Here is a 16,549-nt window from a genome sequence, read left to right as displayed (position 1 = left end):
CCTCTACAGTGAACAGCGACAATAACATGTCTATATCAGAAACTGGTTGCAAAATTCATACCGTCTTTCGGATTGAAATAAATAACTTCTTTGATTAAAATCATGCTAGTTTGCACATCGTACTTTCCCAAGGTGAGTGCACGCCCAAAGCTGTTTGAAGTATTTGTTATGCTTCGTTTTTATTCACGCATGCATTCGTTAGCGGCGGTTTTTGTCATTCAATTCCCCTGTGCAGCACACGAATGACATGTTCCGCACGCGCTATATTAAACAATCAGATGTTACTATAAATGCCGTTTGGTTTGTTAAAGAGGTGTCGTTCGCGTTTAGATGTTGGAGGCTGACTGTATAGTCAAACATATTAGTCTGGTGCTAAGTCTGCAGCATCCATTGCAGTGCTTGTTATTGGCATGTTTGTGTCATTTTCACGCTCTTTAAATTATCTTCTAAAGCTAAATCAGCGAGTGGTCTGCAGATTACCCTGGTGATGTGTTATATTTATTTATTTATTTTGTTTTTGGCATGGTGTTTATTTGAGTAAAGAGCCACTGGAAACGGCCAGGCCTATCAAAATCGAAGCATGGTATGAACCGTATTGCCTCTTTCTCTTCTCTATTGTTGTTACATTTGAAACGTTAGCTATTTGTAACCAACAATTGAACACTTTACTTCGAAACGAGAGCAGCGCTGCAGTTTTAATTGTACTAGCTGAGTTTTCTGAGAGAGAAAAAATGTTTTTCTCATTTAAATATGCATGCTCGCTGAGGTTGACACATGTGGATGTACGAGATAGTAAAACGCATAAATCTTTCAAAAGTATTTAGTGTGCCAAGTTTTTTTTAATGCTATTTTAGTATTCATCTGTTTTTTTTAAATCAAAGTAAAAAAGTAGGCTACTCAAATAAATTACACCATTTAATTTTTTCTTCTTTTTTTTCAAATGTCATGATTATGAAGAATTAACATTAGCAGTTTCTTTTCAACAATATGTTTTTGCTAAGCACGTTCTACTTGCATAACTTGTTAAAAATATACTCTGTATAATAGACTGTACCTTTTATTAAGCACTTAGGGTACACGTACCTATTAAGGTCACCAAAATCTACATTGGGACATTTTAGTGCACAGGGTTTTTTGGTTTGAGTACAAGAAGTTATGTTAAAAATAAAAGATTAGTCCCTCACAAAATAATATTTTATTTTATATTTTAAATGACAAAACGTTTAAATTAAGATATACATCATTAAATGCAAAAAGTCTTGCTGTGCTTAATGGGTACTGTACTCTTTAAGCACACCCCTGTTCCCATCAAGCTAACAACATGTTTTTTGGGGAAAATTTGTGTTTATTTTAACAACATTTTTAAAGATTAACTTGAAGTGACACCCATTAGTTCATATTTAAAGTATGTTTATGAAGTATTACATAGCTGTTCAGTGTGGATGAACTTAAAGGGATTACACTGAACTTTATTTGAACAGCAAGCCTTTTTTAATTAATAAATATTATTAAATTAAATTTAAAGTCCCAGTGAAGCAGAAGTTGCAAGTGAGATTTCGTCAGTGCTGTGACGTATTTCCAAGTGAAACGCAAAATTTGAATAGAGGGCAGGGATCCTCCTCAGTGCTCCTCCTCGCTCATAGCAGACGAACGATAGAGGGGAGTGGTTAAGCAATTTAAAACCTAAGCCGTCAAACTGCCGTCACCTGAGAAGGAAAGCTGTTTCCAATCCGGAAGTAGCTTTTCAGATTTTGGTTAAAGATTACCGCAACAAACTATTTTTTTCTGTGTATTAACTTGCACAGATTTATTGTTCACCCTAGGACCTGTAATGTGTGCTAAGAAAGTAAATAGGGGCAATTTTGATTTAATGAGGACTTTAAAGGGATAGTTCACCCTGAAATGAAATTAAAGCCATCTCACCTTGCTGTTGATTCAATGCCCTATGTCCTTCTATCCCTGTCGGACCTCAAAAGAAGTCATTTTAAAAATAGTTCTGCACGCACTCCCTCCTATTATGGCAGTGGATAGTAGGGCTGTCAACGAATATTCACAGCACAGCACAGCTCGGAGCGCTCAATATACTGTAAAACTTCAATTAATATTAATAATATTTGTTTCAATCACTGAATGAAGCCTGCTACTTTTGGGACAGGAGTCGCGATGCTTGGCGACCTTAAATTGCTTGCACAAAATTCTTGATCATCACTCAAAGTTTGTTCATTTAAACCATTATCCGCAGAGCGTAAGGATGAGAGAGAGAGGTCTGCGCTCTTGGCCATTAGTTAATTTATATATAATATATAATAATTCTATATAATAATAATTATATAATTTATAATAACAATCTACTTGTTTTTGTGTAAGTAATACGTTGTCAAATATGTATAAACTTAAATAGACAAACTATTTAAGTAGTTATGTCTCTTTGTATTAATTTGTCCGTCATTGACAAAATGCGCAACCAGATGTTCGAATAGTTTGAATATTCGTGTTTGTTTTAGAGGGAATATTCAAACGTAATTTTTGAACAATTTTGACAGCCCTAGTGGATAGCGACCATGGTAAAACATTATAAAAATTATGCAAAAATATGACGCAATGATACAGCTAGACACGCACCATATATGGAAAGTGTCCAGGAGGCATAAGGTTTTGTGAGAAATAAACTATTATTCAGTCAAAACGCTGAGCTCCGCCGTTACTCTACACTGTAAAAAATCCATAAAAATAGGGCACAATGTAGGCTACTTTTTAAATAAAAGGAATTTTCTGTATTGTTTTTTTTTACAGGTTTTACCTGTATTTTGAATTACACAGCATTAGTTTGTGTTTTAAGGGTTAACGGAAATTTCCGTAAAATTACTGGATAATGTACTGGCAGAAAATTACCAGTGCATTTTCTGTTTTTATTTTTTACATTGTGTGCATTTGCCTAGTACAAACTGTCAGCATGCGTTATCTGTGCTATCTTTTGGATCAAACTGTAATTATTTCCCACATCCAGGTTCCAGCCAGGTTATAATATGCAAAAGTCTAAACATTAATATCTTAATTTTGCAGTAAGCAATTAAAATGAAGGCTTAAATGTCTAAAAAATGCACATTTAAGGGGCTACTTTTTTGGTGAAAGTTTTCAGACAGCTTTCAAAATGGCTGGGCAGACAGCGTGAACACATTAATACATATCTCAGTATGCAATGGTCTGATTAGCTTGAAATTATAGGTAGTATATAGTAACAAAGGCATCATTTAGTTAAGACACCGAGTAGGATGATAAATATTTTTTTTCTTTTTATAATCTGAGCTCAAAGATAGTAGTGTGCTTAATGGGTACTTGAGCTTAATAGTTATGTTTACCCTATATCAATTTTTTTTAATTATTATTATACAGTATACAGTGGTGCTTGAAAATTTGTAAACCTTTTGCAGAATCTGTTAAAAAAATATAATAATAAAAAAACAACAAAGCAAAAAAAGGGTTATCATACAAAATTCCTGTTATATTTTTATTTGGTACGGTCCTAGAGCTATGACGTTGCAGTTTTTCTACCATTGTGGTCAAGAACTGTGCTGGTGAACGTGACAACCACACCACCGTGGTTGCTGAGTAGCACCGGCGGTGGTTGGCCAAACAATTTCTTTTTTGTATGTAAATGCTGTTTTACGTGAATATAATGATACGAGTGAAGCACAACGGCTAGCTTTTTTCTTTTTTTCATTTAGTACCCTTCGGAAGCAACAGAAGATATTTGCTCAAAGACAAATTAAGTACAGTTTACCTCTCTGTGTCTCAATGATGTCCAGAAGGCCATCTTTGACACCCTCAATCGAGAGGGTAAGACACAGAAAGAAATTTCTGAATGAATAGGCTGTTCCCAGAGTGCTGTATCAAGGCACCTCAGCTGGAAGTCTGTGGGAAGGAAAAAGTGTGGCAAAAAACGCTGCACAACGAGAAGAGGTGACCGGACCCTGAGGAAGATTGTGGAGAAGGACCGATTCCAGACCTTGGGGGACCTGCGGAAGCAGTGGACTGAGTCTGGAGTAGAAACATCAAGCCACTTTAGACACAGGGCTGCTTCTTCTACAGAGAAGCAGCCCTGGACTGTTGCTCAGTGGTCCAAAGTGCTTTTTTTTGGATGAAAGCAAATTTTGCATGTCATTCGGAAATCAAGTTGCCAGAGTCTGGAGGAAGACTGGGGAGAAGGAAATGCCAAAATGCCTGAAGTCCAGTGTCAAGTAACCACAGTCAGTGATGGTCTGGGGTGCCATGTCAGCTGCTGGTGTTGGTCCACTGTGTTTTATCAAGGGCAGGGTCAATGCAGCTAGCTATCAGGAGATTTTGGAGCACTTCATGCTTCCATCTGTTGAAAAGCTTTATGGAGATGAAGATTTTGTTTTTCAGCACGACCAGGCACCTGCTCACAGTGCCAAAACCACTGGAAAATGGTTTACTGACCATGGTATTACTGTGCTCAATTGGCCTGCCAACTCTCCTGACCTGAACCCCATAGAGAATCTGTGGGATATTGTGAAGAGAAAGTTGAGAGACGCAAGACCCAACACTCTGGATGAGCTTAAGGCCGCTATCGAAGCATCCTGGGCCTCCATAACACCTCAGCAGTGCCACAGGCTGATCGCCTCCATGCCACGCCGCATTGAAGCAGTCATTTCTGCAAAAGGATTCCCGACCAAGTATTGAGTGTATAACTGAACATAATTATTTGAAGATTGACTTTTTTGTATTAAAAACACTTTTTTTTTTTTATTGGTCGGATGAAATACGCTATTTTTTTAGAAGGACCTGTATATGCAAACATATATAAAATATCCAGGACATTACTAAATAAAAATTTAAAAAACGGCATTTTCTATGATCCGTCTTTTGTTCAAATTATCCACAGATTCAAGGGGTTCACAAACTTTTAAGCACCACTGTATTTCAATTTAATGCATCAGGTTAAACCAATGTTTTATTTTAATTGACAACGGATTAGAGTTTGTGTGTTTTTGATGGTATTATATTGTATTTTACTGAAGTTATAGGCCTGTAAACAACATTTGAAAACATGTACTATGCCACTAATTTTATTTATTTGCTTTCTTTTTTAGGAGGTACTCAACATTAACAAAGACCTTGATAACACTTTTTAAATGTAACATTCGGCAGAGGAATCTTCTGGCACCTGCAAAATGCTTGGACTTCAAGAAACAAAGTCTGCTGGGAGTCCTAAAACGTACAGTTGCGTGGCGTGTTCAGCCTCATTTCATAATTTGGCATCACTCCTGGTGCACCAAGCGACTCATGCAAGTGAAATCTCTTGCCAGACAGAATCAACACTACCTACTTGTGACAGCTGCGGAAACTTATTTGCAAGCAAGGATCTCCTTGAAAAACACCACTGTATAATGTCGGCCTCACCAGCCTCTCCAGCCCAAAACATATGTGAATGTGGTGAGGAGTTTAGTTGTTTTACAGCTCTTGAGGACCACAAAAAGCAACATGGGCTAGAAAATAAGGACAAATCAGATTTGGGTAAGATTGCTATTGTGCCAGATGGCAAAATAGACACTAGCCGTCCTGTCTGCGACAAAGTTTTTCACAGTGTCTCACTATCCCATTCTAATGAAAAATCAGAAAGTGCACGACCTAATTCAAATATTGACATCAAGACTGAATCTTCTGCAGAGCACGTGCAGATCCATGAGATGGACACTTTAAAATCCTCTGACTTGGTAGGAGAAGAGCAAGGGCAGATCCATGAGATGGACACTTTAAAATCCTTTGATGTGGTAGGAGAAGAGCAAGTGCAAATCCACGATATGGACATTTTAGAACCCTCTAACATGGTAGGAGAAAAGCAAGTGGAGATAAGTGAGATGGACACTTCAAAGTCCTCTGATGTGGTAGGAGAAGAGCAAGCGCAGATTCTTGAAATGGACACTTTAAAATCCTTTGACGTGGTAGGAGAAGAACAAGGGCAGATCCTCTATATGGACACGTTAAAATCCTCCAACGTGGTAGGAGAAGAGCAAGTGCAGATCCTTGAGCAAGACACTTTAAAATCCTCCAACATGGTAGGTGAAGAGCAAATGCAGATCCTTGAGGAGGACACTTTAAAATCCTCCAACGTGGAAGGAGAAGAGCAAGTGCAGACTCTTGAGAAGGACACTTTAAACGTGGTAAACCATTCTGTGCATGACAATGAGAAATCACCAGAATCTTGTGAAGAATCAACTGCATTTAATAAGAAGTCAATCCTGAAGATGCTAGCATCTGCCTACATGAGTCATAAACAACCCGTCCAAATGAAACAGAGGAACTTGCCCCCCAGAAAAGTTGCGCCAAGAGCACCAATTCAACCCACACCTGCCATGATGATATCAAAGCCAGTGCCACTGGAGAATCAATCCAATCTGAAAAAAGACAATGTGTTCAGTGTGAAAACTGGAAAGATGTTGTCAAAGAAGGGGAAGATTATATCCGTGACACAAACTCTCTGCCCTGTGGTAGTTCTTGAGACTCGTCAAAAACTTTTTGGCCGTGACAACGTTGAAGGCAAACTTCAGTGTAGGCTCTGCCGTCGGGTTTTCCAAACTGTAGACAGCTTGATAATGCATCATGCCTTGCACAAGAAAGAGAGAGTTAAGTTTTGTCTTTGTTGCCAAGAGTTTGTGATAACTGTAATCTCTGTCCCAGAAAACCATGTCTGCGCTGACACAGATGCTATAAACTCTCAGTCATCTGGAAAGAAGTCTGTGACTCCGATCAGCCCTACAGATCAACTGGCAAAACTGTTCTACTGCTCTTTCTGCAAGCGTGGCTACACACGAAGGCACCGCCTCAAAATTCATAACTGTCCTTATAAAGCGTCTCTGAAATCCTCATCCACTCTTGGCAACCAAGGTCACATCAAGCTCCAAAATATGGAAGAGTGTAGTAGAGCGAAGCAAGACTCAACTGTACCAAAGACCCAAATGACAAAACAGCATATACATATTGGCGTAGGCACAGAGATAATAAAGATGGAGGAACAGAATACAGAATTTTCTATTGACAAGAAAAATCAGACTGGGTTGAAGATGCAGCTGAAGAATCCATTAAGTATGCCAGAAACCCTTCAGCCCACTTTTGCCAGTGTTTCTAACTCTAAACCAACTGAAAACTCTGTTGAAGTACCAGCCAACATGGTTGAAATGAAAGTAGAGGAAAAAGATAAATTGGTTGAAAAGCAGTGGACCATGCCATTGGATGATGCTGAAATTGATATACTAATAGATGTCGATCAAAAGGACTCCGATGAGGATGATTTTACAGACATGGCTAAAGATGACTGTGATGAAGATGAGGATGTTGTCATTGTAGATCTACCTGAGGACAAGGAAATTAATTCAGCAGTACCTTGTCATGGTTTTCAGGTGCATGTGACTAATAAAGGTGTGAAGCGGTTTGTTTGCAACGGGTGCCAGAAAAGCTACTCCCGCCTATTTACACTAAAGGAGCACTTGAAGATTTGTGAGGCGAGACAATTGGAGCAAAATGTTGAAAATACATCATCTAATTTGCCTGGGCCAATTAAAAGGTTTCCATGTCCTCAATGTGGCAAGTTTTTCAGCCGCAAAGACAATTTAAATAAGCACAGGAGAAAATGGTGCCATGCAAAAAAACCTGATTCAGTAGAAAGTTCTAGAACTGTGGAGTCTAAAACAACACCTGCAGCTCAGGAAAACTTATTTGTCCTGTCTCCATCTACAGAAAACCAAGCAGCCCAACAGGAGAACACTCAAACTAGCAGTAGCAGAAACTGGGGGATCATGTCACTTCCATCTGTGCTCCCAAGAAGGGTAACTTGCGAATGCGGAGCCTCATTCACTTGTCCTCGACTTCTCTTTGAACATCTGCAGGTGCATGCGCAGGAGTCCTACATTTGTCCACACTGTGGTGAGAACTTGCAGTCGTGGATGGATTTTGAAGCACATCAGCAATTGCACAAGCAATCTAAAATCCCAGCAAATGAGCAAAGAGGTTCTCAGCAACAACCTCGTTCATTTTCTCAAACAGTACCATCACATGCTTCGACTCGACCTCAACAATCTGCAGGTTTTCCAGCGCTTAACAAAGCACAACCGTCTGCACTCTTGTCACCTCAACATGTGAACCACAAGTCATTTCCAGAGACCTTGACTTGCCATAAATGCAAAAAGAACTTCAGTCTCCGCAGTTCCTTATTAAGACACATACGGTTACGTTGCAAAGGAGATACTGCAGGACAGAGGAAACACACCTGCTCTCGTTGTGGTGCAACATTCCACAACTCACTGACCCTTAAAGTTCACATTCAAAGCAATACCTGTAAACCCGCATTTAAACCAATTCGATGCCCGGTATGTGTGCGTTGGTTCAGTTGTCTAGATGGGCTCAAAAGACACCTGGTCTCGCACAGCAGGCAAGCTGGGGTGACGTGTCAGATTTGTGACCATAATTGTCCAACACCTCAGGCACTCGAGGAGCATAAAAGAAATGTTCATGGACTCCTTAACAGAATGAGGCCAGTGGAGGACACACCGGAACAGTCGTCTCAGGCAGCCATGCAAAGCAGTCCAGCTACTCCTTTTCAATGTCCTATTTGCCTTCGCAATTATCCAAAGCTTCAGTCCCTGAAGGATCACTTAAGGAAAGTTCACCGGCCTAAACAACCAAATGTGGGTGCCATAGAACCGGTCCGTTCAGGCCAGTTTCAGTGCCAGATATGCTCCCGCTCCTATTGTGACATTAAATCATTAAAAAACCACAGAAGAAGAGTGCATCGTATTGTTGGTACTGCGTTTCAGCCATCAAAGGGAACTGAGCAAAACAGCACTCACAATCAGTTTCAGTGTCACATTTGTGCACGCAGCTATCCAGATGTACAGTCACTCCGAAACCACAGAAGGAGAGTCCATGGTATTGTGGGTGGTCTTGAGCTGTCGAGGGGAATAGCTCAACACAATCTATACAAGTGTCAGATTTGCCAGCGCAGCTATCCTGACATAGTGTCCCTTAAAAATCACACAAGAAGGGTTCACCACATTTTAGGGCCAGTGCCTGACGCATCATCATCAACAATAACAACAACAACAAATGACATGGATGATGATCTAGAGCAGAAACCGATACCTTTTCTGCATACATAAAATTTGGATCTACTTCTTCCCTTTATTGCTGCATATGCTATTAAAAATGAGTTTAAAAAAAGACGCTATGAGGCAGCAGTTTGAGTACATTTTTAAAAAGTAAAACTTTTTTTTTTTGAATAGATGAAAACATTTAAAAAAAAAGTTTCATATCTGATCAGTAGTGTAACAATTTTTTGTTGTATTGTTAATATTATAATCAGCTTCCTCTGTATTTCATTGTTTTCCTTAATTCATCTATTGAATACAGTTGTTGTTTTTTTTCAATACAGATTTTTGGTGAATGCACTGTATAAACTAAAAAAAACAGTAGTTTGTGGCCTTTTTTAATGTAGCCATTGTGTATTGTTAGTGTACTGTAAATAATACATTCTGATGTAAACACATTCTACATTGCATCAATAAACGCAATAGTGACACCTTTCTAAGTCTCCAGTAAACTGATTAAGTGGTAAAACTGATGGAGGACTGAACAAATTAAAATACATTGATTGCTTTAGGCAGAAAGCTCAGACATGTTAAATTTACATCAAAAATAAAGCTTGGTGAGGGACAAAAATGCCACACTTGTCTTTCAACTGTCATATGTGGTCATATAAATAAATCTTAAAATGTGAATGGAGTTATTGTGGTTTATGTTATTATTTTGATCATTTACAAGGTTCAATGCTAAGTTAATTCAATATAGCTTACATAAAAAAATTAACCATAATTTTTCTATTTTGCATTTATTAGTACACTGTAAAAAATTATTTAGAAAAAAAGTTACCTGGTTGCCTTAAAATTTTGAGTTCATTGAAATTAAAATTTTGAGTTAATACAATGACATTTTTTTGAGATTTGACAACCTTTATTAAAATATTATTAAAAGATTTTGTAAGCATATTGGGTAATTGTGTGTGTTTTATTTCTGATGACGCAGTGAAACATGCCAAATAGTGCTATTTTCATGATTTATCAATTTTTTATGTGGTTCAGATACATTAATATTTTGAATTTTGAATTTATTAAACAAATTTCCTTCATTGTATCATCTCAAATTTTTCATTTCAATAAACTCAAAATTTTAAGGCAACCAGGTTACTTACTTTTTTAAGTTAAACCAACAAAAAACAACATTTTTTTTTTTACAGTGTAGGACAATATTCATTTTATACATGGTTCAGTTTAACAAACCAATAATTACATTAAAATCAGTTCATAATCTATAATACGAATGAACGTAATTAACAATGATGTACTAGGCTACATTTATATATTAACATTAACCATGGTTAATACAATTCTGTAAAATATTTTCCCTATGTAATTTGTTCATTTATGAAACCTGTAGCTGAAACAACATTATGCTTGGTGCCAGATCAGCCACTGTCATGATATGTTTAATTGATTACCATTTTGGTTTCAGAATTGGTATATTTAAATAGGTTATTTATTTATTTATTTATTTAGCCTTTTTTATTTTATAATTTCACATTTAGGCTACCTAACATTAATAATTTCTACGGTTTTGTTATCAGTTAATGTAATATTAGATATTTAGACGCATGACTTTTGCAGTGTAAATTTGGATTATGATAAAAGTTGTATCTGTACCCGTATGTAATCGATGGTTTGATATGCTACATCGTGTGCGGAAAATAATTATTTAACATATATTTACATATTGGAGCGATTGTCTTTACATAACCACATATCCAGAAAGACGTCGAAGAGGCTTTTATCGGAAACGGAAAAGGAAACTCCATTTGTTTAGTTTATGAGTCCTCCTGAATCGTAGTTCATTGGTGCTGAAAAGAAAGAGCATGAAAGGTTGGTTGCCTTTCTTTGTGTTGCTTGTTTGCATGTATTTTCTACAATGTAAAGGCAGAAGCTCATTTTATGTAGTTGAGCTAACGATGGGAAATTGCATTAAAATTGCGTTTTTTATTAGTAAAAAAAAAAATGTAGTGTTGGTGTTTTAAAAGATTAGTTAAATCCGGCGTCGGTTCGCGTTGAATTAATCCTGTTAAAATATGCTAATTTCGCTTTTCACAATAAACTCGTTCTTAAATGACCGGTTCTGTTGTATTAGGAGATGCAAGGCTGACTGTAACAGTGCATGCAAAAAACATTACAGAAACATTATGGAAGCAATGGCCTTTGCAAACGCCTGCAGAGCGCCATGCATCTACCGCTATCTACTGCGGCACTGGATTTTTTTACCCTATTTGTTGTGCTTTTTCAGTCGGAATCGAATATCATTAAATACAAATACTGGGTAAGAACTCAAAAAGGGGGGCAATAAGTTGCGAACCATTATTTAGCTGGTTTTTTTGTTGTAGTTCTATTCATTAACGAAAGATTCTTAGGAGTCGGTTCTTTGAATGAATCGCTCAAATAAAAGAACGGACCACGAGCCACTATTGACAACCATAGAAACACGTGAAACATAACTTGATACCAGTAATAATAAGTGAATCAACATAAATTATTTAGAAAACGTAATGTATAAAAAATTATCATGAGGTATTCAGCAATTTCCTATGTTTTATATATTTATACACTTTTTGAAGTACAATAGGCAATATTCGATGAAAATATGCATATAATATTTTGCTATCAAATATTCTTGTTTGTGAGGTAAAAACTTTTTAAAAATTCATAAACCATAAAAATCAAAATTACAGTACATTTTTTTAATTGGCAATAAGAATATAATATTATTTATAAAATATTACTTTATATAATATGTATTTTCTCATTGATGATGCGCTGTAACTAACTACAACAATATGAATATATCCACATATTATGTAGATAACAGGTGAAGCAGCAGTATGTGAAACTTATTAGAGGCAAAACATCTAATAGCTTAGGTAACACTTTATTTTAGGGTTTAATTTTGCTATTAACTAGTTGCTTATTAGCATTGGGTGTTTATATGTACCTATAAAACATATATTAATGATTTATTCTGCATGACCAGTGGCGTAACTTTGTTTTAAAAAGTGGGTGGGACATAAATTGCATATCATATGCACGCGAAAAACTCCGTACTATATGCATGCAAAAGCTCATTTTGACGTATGAGGGGCGCTCATACGTCAAAATGAGCTTTGGCGTGCATATGGTAGGCAGTCTTTCGCGTGCATATGATATGCACTATATGGCGTATTAAGGGGGGTTGCATTGCTGATACAATGTTATATCATATGTAAAATATGTACAATAACAATTGCAGAAAAAATTAGTATTAAGATGTCCGAAAATCAATTAAATAGTTCATTTATTGATATAGATCTTGTTTAATTATTGCATCTAAACACAATATAGCGTTGTGGCAAGAATTTTCACGTGAATAAAGGCATATAGATTTGCACACTTTGCTTATAATCCCTGGTCTAGTCTGTTAAACTTGTTAGAAGTTCTCGTTTCTAATCTGCCCTCGTAGCCTATTTTTTCTCTCATCAAAACCGAATATCATCAGTACATCAAGAGCAGGGACAGTTTTTGTGCATTTTGTTTCGTGATCTGACCGGAACAAATAGAAAGTCTCTGCAACGGCGATAATCGTTCGATTAAAGCGCTCGTCTGTGTGAAGACTTCATGAGCCGCGAGAGAAATCTGCACCACTGATAACAGCGGCAACGAGCGCCAGATCGCCTCTTATTTAACAAACGAACCAAATTATAGTGCCTACTCATCTAGTTAACCAGAGATGTTTTGTTTGTATTAGTTAGGTTCATCCGTGAAGCAAGATGTTTTAAAAAAAAGTGGTGGGGCCATGTCCCACCCATAAATTACGCCTATGTGCATGACCTTATGCTACATCCCTTAAACCTACCAATACCTTAACAACTACCTTACTTACTATTAATAAGCAGTAAATTACGAGTTTATTGATGCAAAAGTCATAGTTAATAGTATATTAATAGTAACATGTGTTCTACATACTAAAGTGTTACCATATCTTATCTATGTCGTTCATTCCTTTTCTTTTGTGTAGTTTCAGCTTGAGTGAGTGGAAACTCAGGCACCTGCAGGCGACTCACACATCATGCTTAAAGGAGAAGATAAGAAGCAAGAAACCAACACTGATGAGGATGAAACCAAGGAACAATCTGTGAAGAGAGGAATGGGAGAATTCATTTCAAAAGGTCTGGCATTAAGCTCCCAGAACAGAAGAATGGAGGAACCGTCGCCTGCAGGCACTAATGTCCAACCTGAGTCCTTGCCCGTTAATGTTGAAGATAAAGAGAGTGAAAAGGGCTCTTGTGAAACAGATGTAAATACATATCCTGAACAATTAAATTCTGATTTTACCCCCATCAAAAAGGCTGATATAGATGCACAGATATGTTTGGAAGACCGTGAGCAGCCAGAGTCAAATTCTGATTGTCTTTCCAGCACCACAGATAAAAAACAAAAATCACTGCCACTTAATGCAGAATTAAATAAACAACAAATCGCCATTCAGATGTCTGTTCAAACTGATGACATCACAAGTAGTCAGTCTGAAAGAGAGTCTGACAGGAATGAACCCCACCATTCAACTGTCCAAACATCTGAGAAAGCTGTCTGTGATGCACCCTCTCCTATTATAAATGCTAGCCAATGCGAAGAAGATACTGACAAACAAATCCAAGAGGACACTACGGATGGAAAAATCTCTGACGCTGAAAATCAAGAAGCCTTGCCCTCTGACGCATTAAACCAAACCGATGTAACACTGGATGATGCCCGTGTAGATCATTCACCTGAGAAAACGCAAGAGCCTGATTCAGAGGAGAATAACCAGACACCTTCAACCGAAGCCAATGCTGAGGCAAGCAGCATTAAGATCACAGAAAGTAAACGTGGATTTCATTCATTTTCCCGTGGACGGCCACGCAAAGAAAAGCGGGTCATCAAGTGTGAATATTGCGGGCGCCCTTTCAACCATGCCTCTGCGTATATCATTCATCTGCGTGTTCATACAGGTGAGAAGCCCTTCACGTGCCAGGATTGTGGCAAAGCCTTCGCTCAACTCTCTAACCTTCGATCTCACAGCAAAGTCCATAAATCCAAAAGTCGAAAACATGCGCACAGATACCACGACCGAAGTAGAGCTACGACTGAGAAAAATGCAGACATGAACCAAGTGAGTGTAATCAACAAAGTGGAAAGTGAGTGTCGTAGTAATCAAATCACCCCTAGAAGGAGGAGGGGGCGAGGAAGAGGGAAAGGGAAACCGCAAACATGTCCGATCTGTGGCAAAGTCTTTTGCTACAAGTCTGTCCTTAAAATTCATCTTCGTATTCACAGCGGAGAAAAACCATACTCTTGTAAGGTGTGCGGCAAATCCTTTACTCAGGCGTGCACTGCACGTGTCCATGAAAGAGTGCATTGGTCCATCAGGCCTTTCTTCTGTTCAAAATGTGGTAAGGGATTTTCTCAGATCGGGCCATTAAAAGGACACACTTGTGAAGGTAAAAGACTCCCACATGCCACGTTGAAAGATATGGAACTGGATGGTGTTATCAGCTTCAGGTGTCACCTTTGTAAAAGTTGTTTTGGAACCAGAGATGAGTATGAATTACATTTGCAAGGACACAAGGATACCCAGCGTTACAACTGTAACTACTGCAAGCAGACCTTCAGTCTTCTCTCAGAGCTACATACGCACAGCAAGCACTGCGTTTCCATGCGACACACAAAAACCAAGTCTTCTGGTTACAGTTACCCTCACAGATCACAGCCCCAAAACTCCTTGAAAAGAAGAGCTGCACAAAAAATGCGAAGTGCAAGTCCAGTAAAATCTCCTGAAAAAGATTTTTCCTTGTTGAGGAAGTTCAAAAGATGCTCTTCTTTACTTGCCTGCCCTCCTCAGGCCATGGGCTCCTCTGTTTATGACTCTCAGAATAATCTCTATTCAGTCAATCAGCAGATTAAATGCAGCTATTTCGTATCTCAACTGAACAATACGCACCAAAAAGCAGATCCAAGAAAGTACTTCTGCCCACAGTGTGGTCGAGTATTCCGGCATGTAGGAAGGCTGAGAGCCCATATGCTCACTCATTCGCGGGGTCAAAGCTTCACTTGTGTCGTTTGCAACAGGATGTTTAAAAACTGGAACAAATTTTGGATTCATCAGCGGCTGCATAGACAGAAAAGAGGACGCTTTTTTTGTCCCAAGTGCGGTCAGGGCTTTCGATTTGTTGGCTTGTACAATAAACATCTGCAGAAGCATCCAGAACTTAACTCTCACGTTTGTCCCTTCTGTCCTCACACGTTCTCAAATGCACAAAAGTTGAGGAATCATCAGCAAGAGTGGCACCGCTCAACTATGCCCTTTCTTTGTGATATTTGCGGGAAGGGTTTTGCAAGTGCGACCATTCTTAAGCGACATGGAGTTGTTCACTACTCTAATGATCAAATGGAGACAAATTACACACTTGATCCGCAGTCCTCTGTACATCCCTACGAGTGCGGTACGTGTAGTGCTAGTTTTGAGAACTTAGACATGCTTTTCCACCATCAGCTCTCCCACAAGTCTGTAGAGAAAGAACCAATGTCGATGAAAGGCCAGCTACTTATAACAGGGGAACATCAATCCCACCACCTCAAGCGTCAAAGCCACAACTACCGCATTTCTGGTAATCAGACACAAAAGAAACTCTTCTCATTCTCCTCTTCAAATGGTGCAGAAATGCCTCATTCATTGTCACACTTGGGTCCCTCAAGCTTACATCCATTACAACAGCAGCCAAAAAAATTGAACATGGAGGTGCCAAGCACCACCAGAACAGTGGCTTATGTGTCATCAGATCCACGTTCTTTTCCTAATTCTCAAAATAATGAGAGGCAAATGGTTAAAAAACACACTGAGGACAGTTTTTCAACCATGGAGGAATTAAATGGTTCAAGCCGTTCACCGTCTGTATTGAAGACAGAAGATACAACCGGTAACTTAGTTTGCACTGAATGTAACGCCTGTTTTTCCAACCTTGTAGAATTGCATGGACATTACTTGGATCATGCCAGAGGACAAATATAAATATTCTATAAAAGTTGTCCTCTTTTGTTCAGCGAGTGTGTGAGGAACTTCTGTCTGGGAATGACATACTTCTGAAACTAGTGACAATGTTGGCTGTGTACGAGTATTTGTTTTTCATGTGATATCATGACTGATGTACTGACATTTTTTTTTTTTTAATAAATCTTTTAATATTTGGTGTAGTAATTCCCTGTAATGGACAGTATTGTTTTATTTAGAAATCCTATGGTATTATTTTGATCTGTAGGTGTTGGTGCTGTAATTGAAATTATATCTGTTGCTCATAACAGATTAAAAGTCTTGTGTGATATTGCTCAAACTCAAGTCTTATATGTCATTTATACTTGGCTGTTTGGAA

General features: G+C 38.1%; 2 protein-coding genes across 3 annotated transcripts; both read left to right on the top strand.

The window, feature by feature from the left end:
• im:7147486 (uncharacterized) lies at positions 1 to 9,791 on the top strand. 2 transcript variants are annotated; one of them, XM_067448702.1, is made up of 2 exons: positions 1 to 132; positions 5,112 to 9,791. In XM_067448702.1, exon 2 carries the CDS (start codon positions 5,193 to 5,195, stop codon positions 9,171 to 9,173), a length of 3,981 nt encoding a protein of 1,326 aa, XP_067304803.1. In that variant the 5' UTR covers positions 1 to 132; positions 5,112 to 5,192; the 3' UTR covers positions 9,174 to 9,791. The 2 variants fall into 2 exon arrangements, with proteins under 2 accessions (XP_067304803.1, XP_067304804.1); XM_067448703.1 differs by lacking the exon at positions 1 to 132 and adding an exon at positions 471 to 583.
• A 1,039-nt stretch (positions 9,792 to 10,830) lies between these two features.
• On the top strand, positions 10,831 to 16,493 carry si:dkeyp-84f3.9 (zinc finger protein 443). The gene is made up of 2 exons (XM_067449663.1): positions 10,831 to 10,985; positions 13,162 to 16,493. Exon 2 carries the CDS (start codon positions 13,213 to 13,215, stop codon positions 16,189 to 16,191), a length of 2,979 nt encoding a protein of 992 aa, XP_067305764.1. The 5' UTR covers positions 10,831 to 10,985; positions 13,162 to 13,212; the 3' UTR covers positions 16,192 to 16,493.
• Positions 16,494 to 16,549: the final 56 nt, after the last annotated feature.

This window comes from Pseudorasbora parva, chromosome 7, assembly GCF_024679245.1.
Source record: "Pseudorasbora parva isolate DD20220531a chromosome 7, ASM2467924v1, whole genome shotgun sequence".
Classification (NCBI taxonomy): Eukaryota; Metazoa; Chordata; class Actinopteri; order Cypriniformes; family Gobionidae; genus Pseudorasbora; species Pseudorasbora parva.
This window is presented reverse-complemented; position numbering and strand designations above follow the sequence as displayed.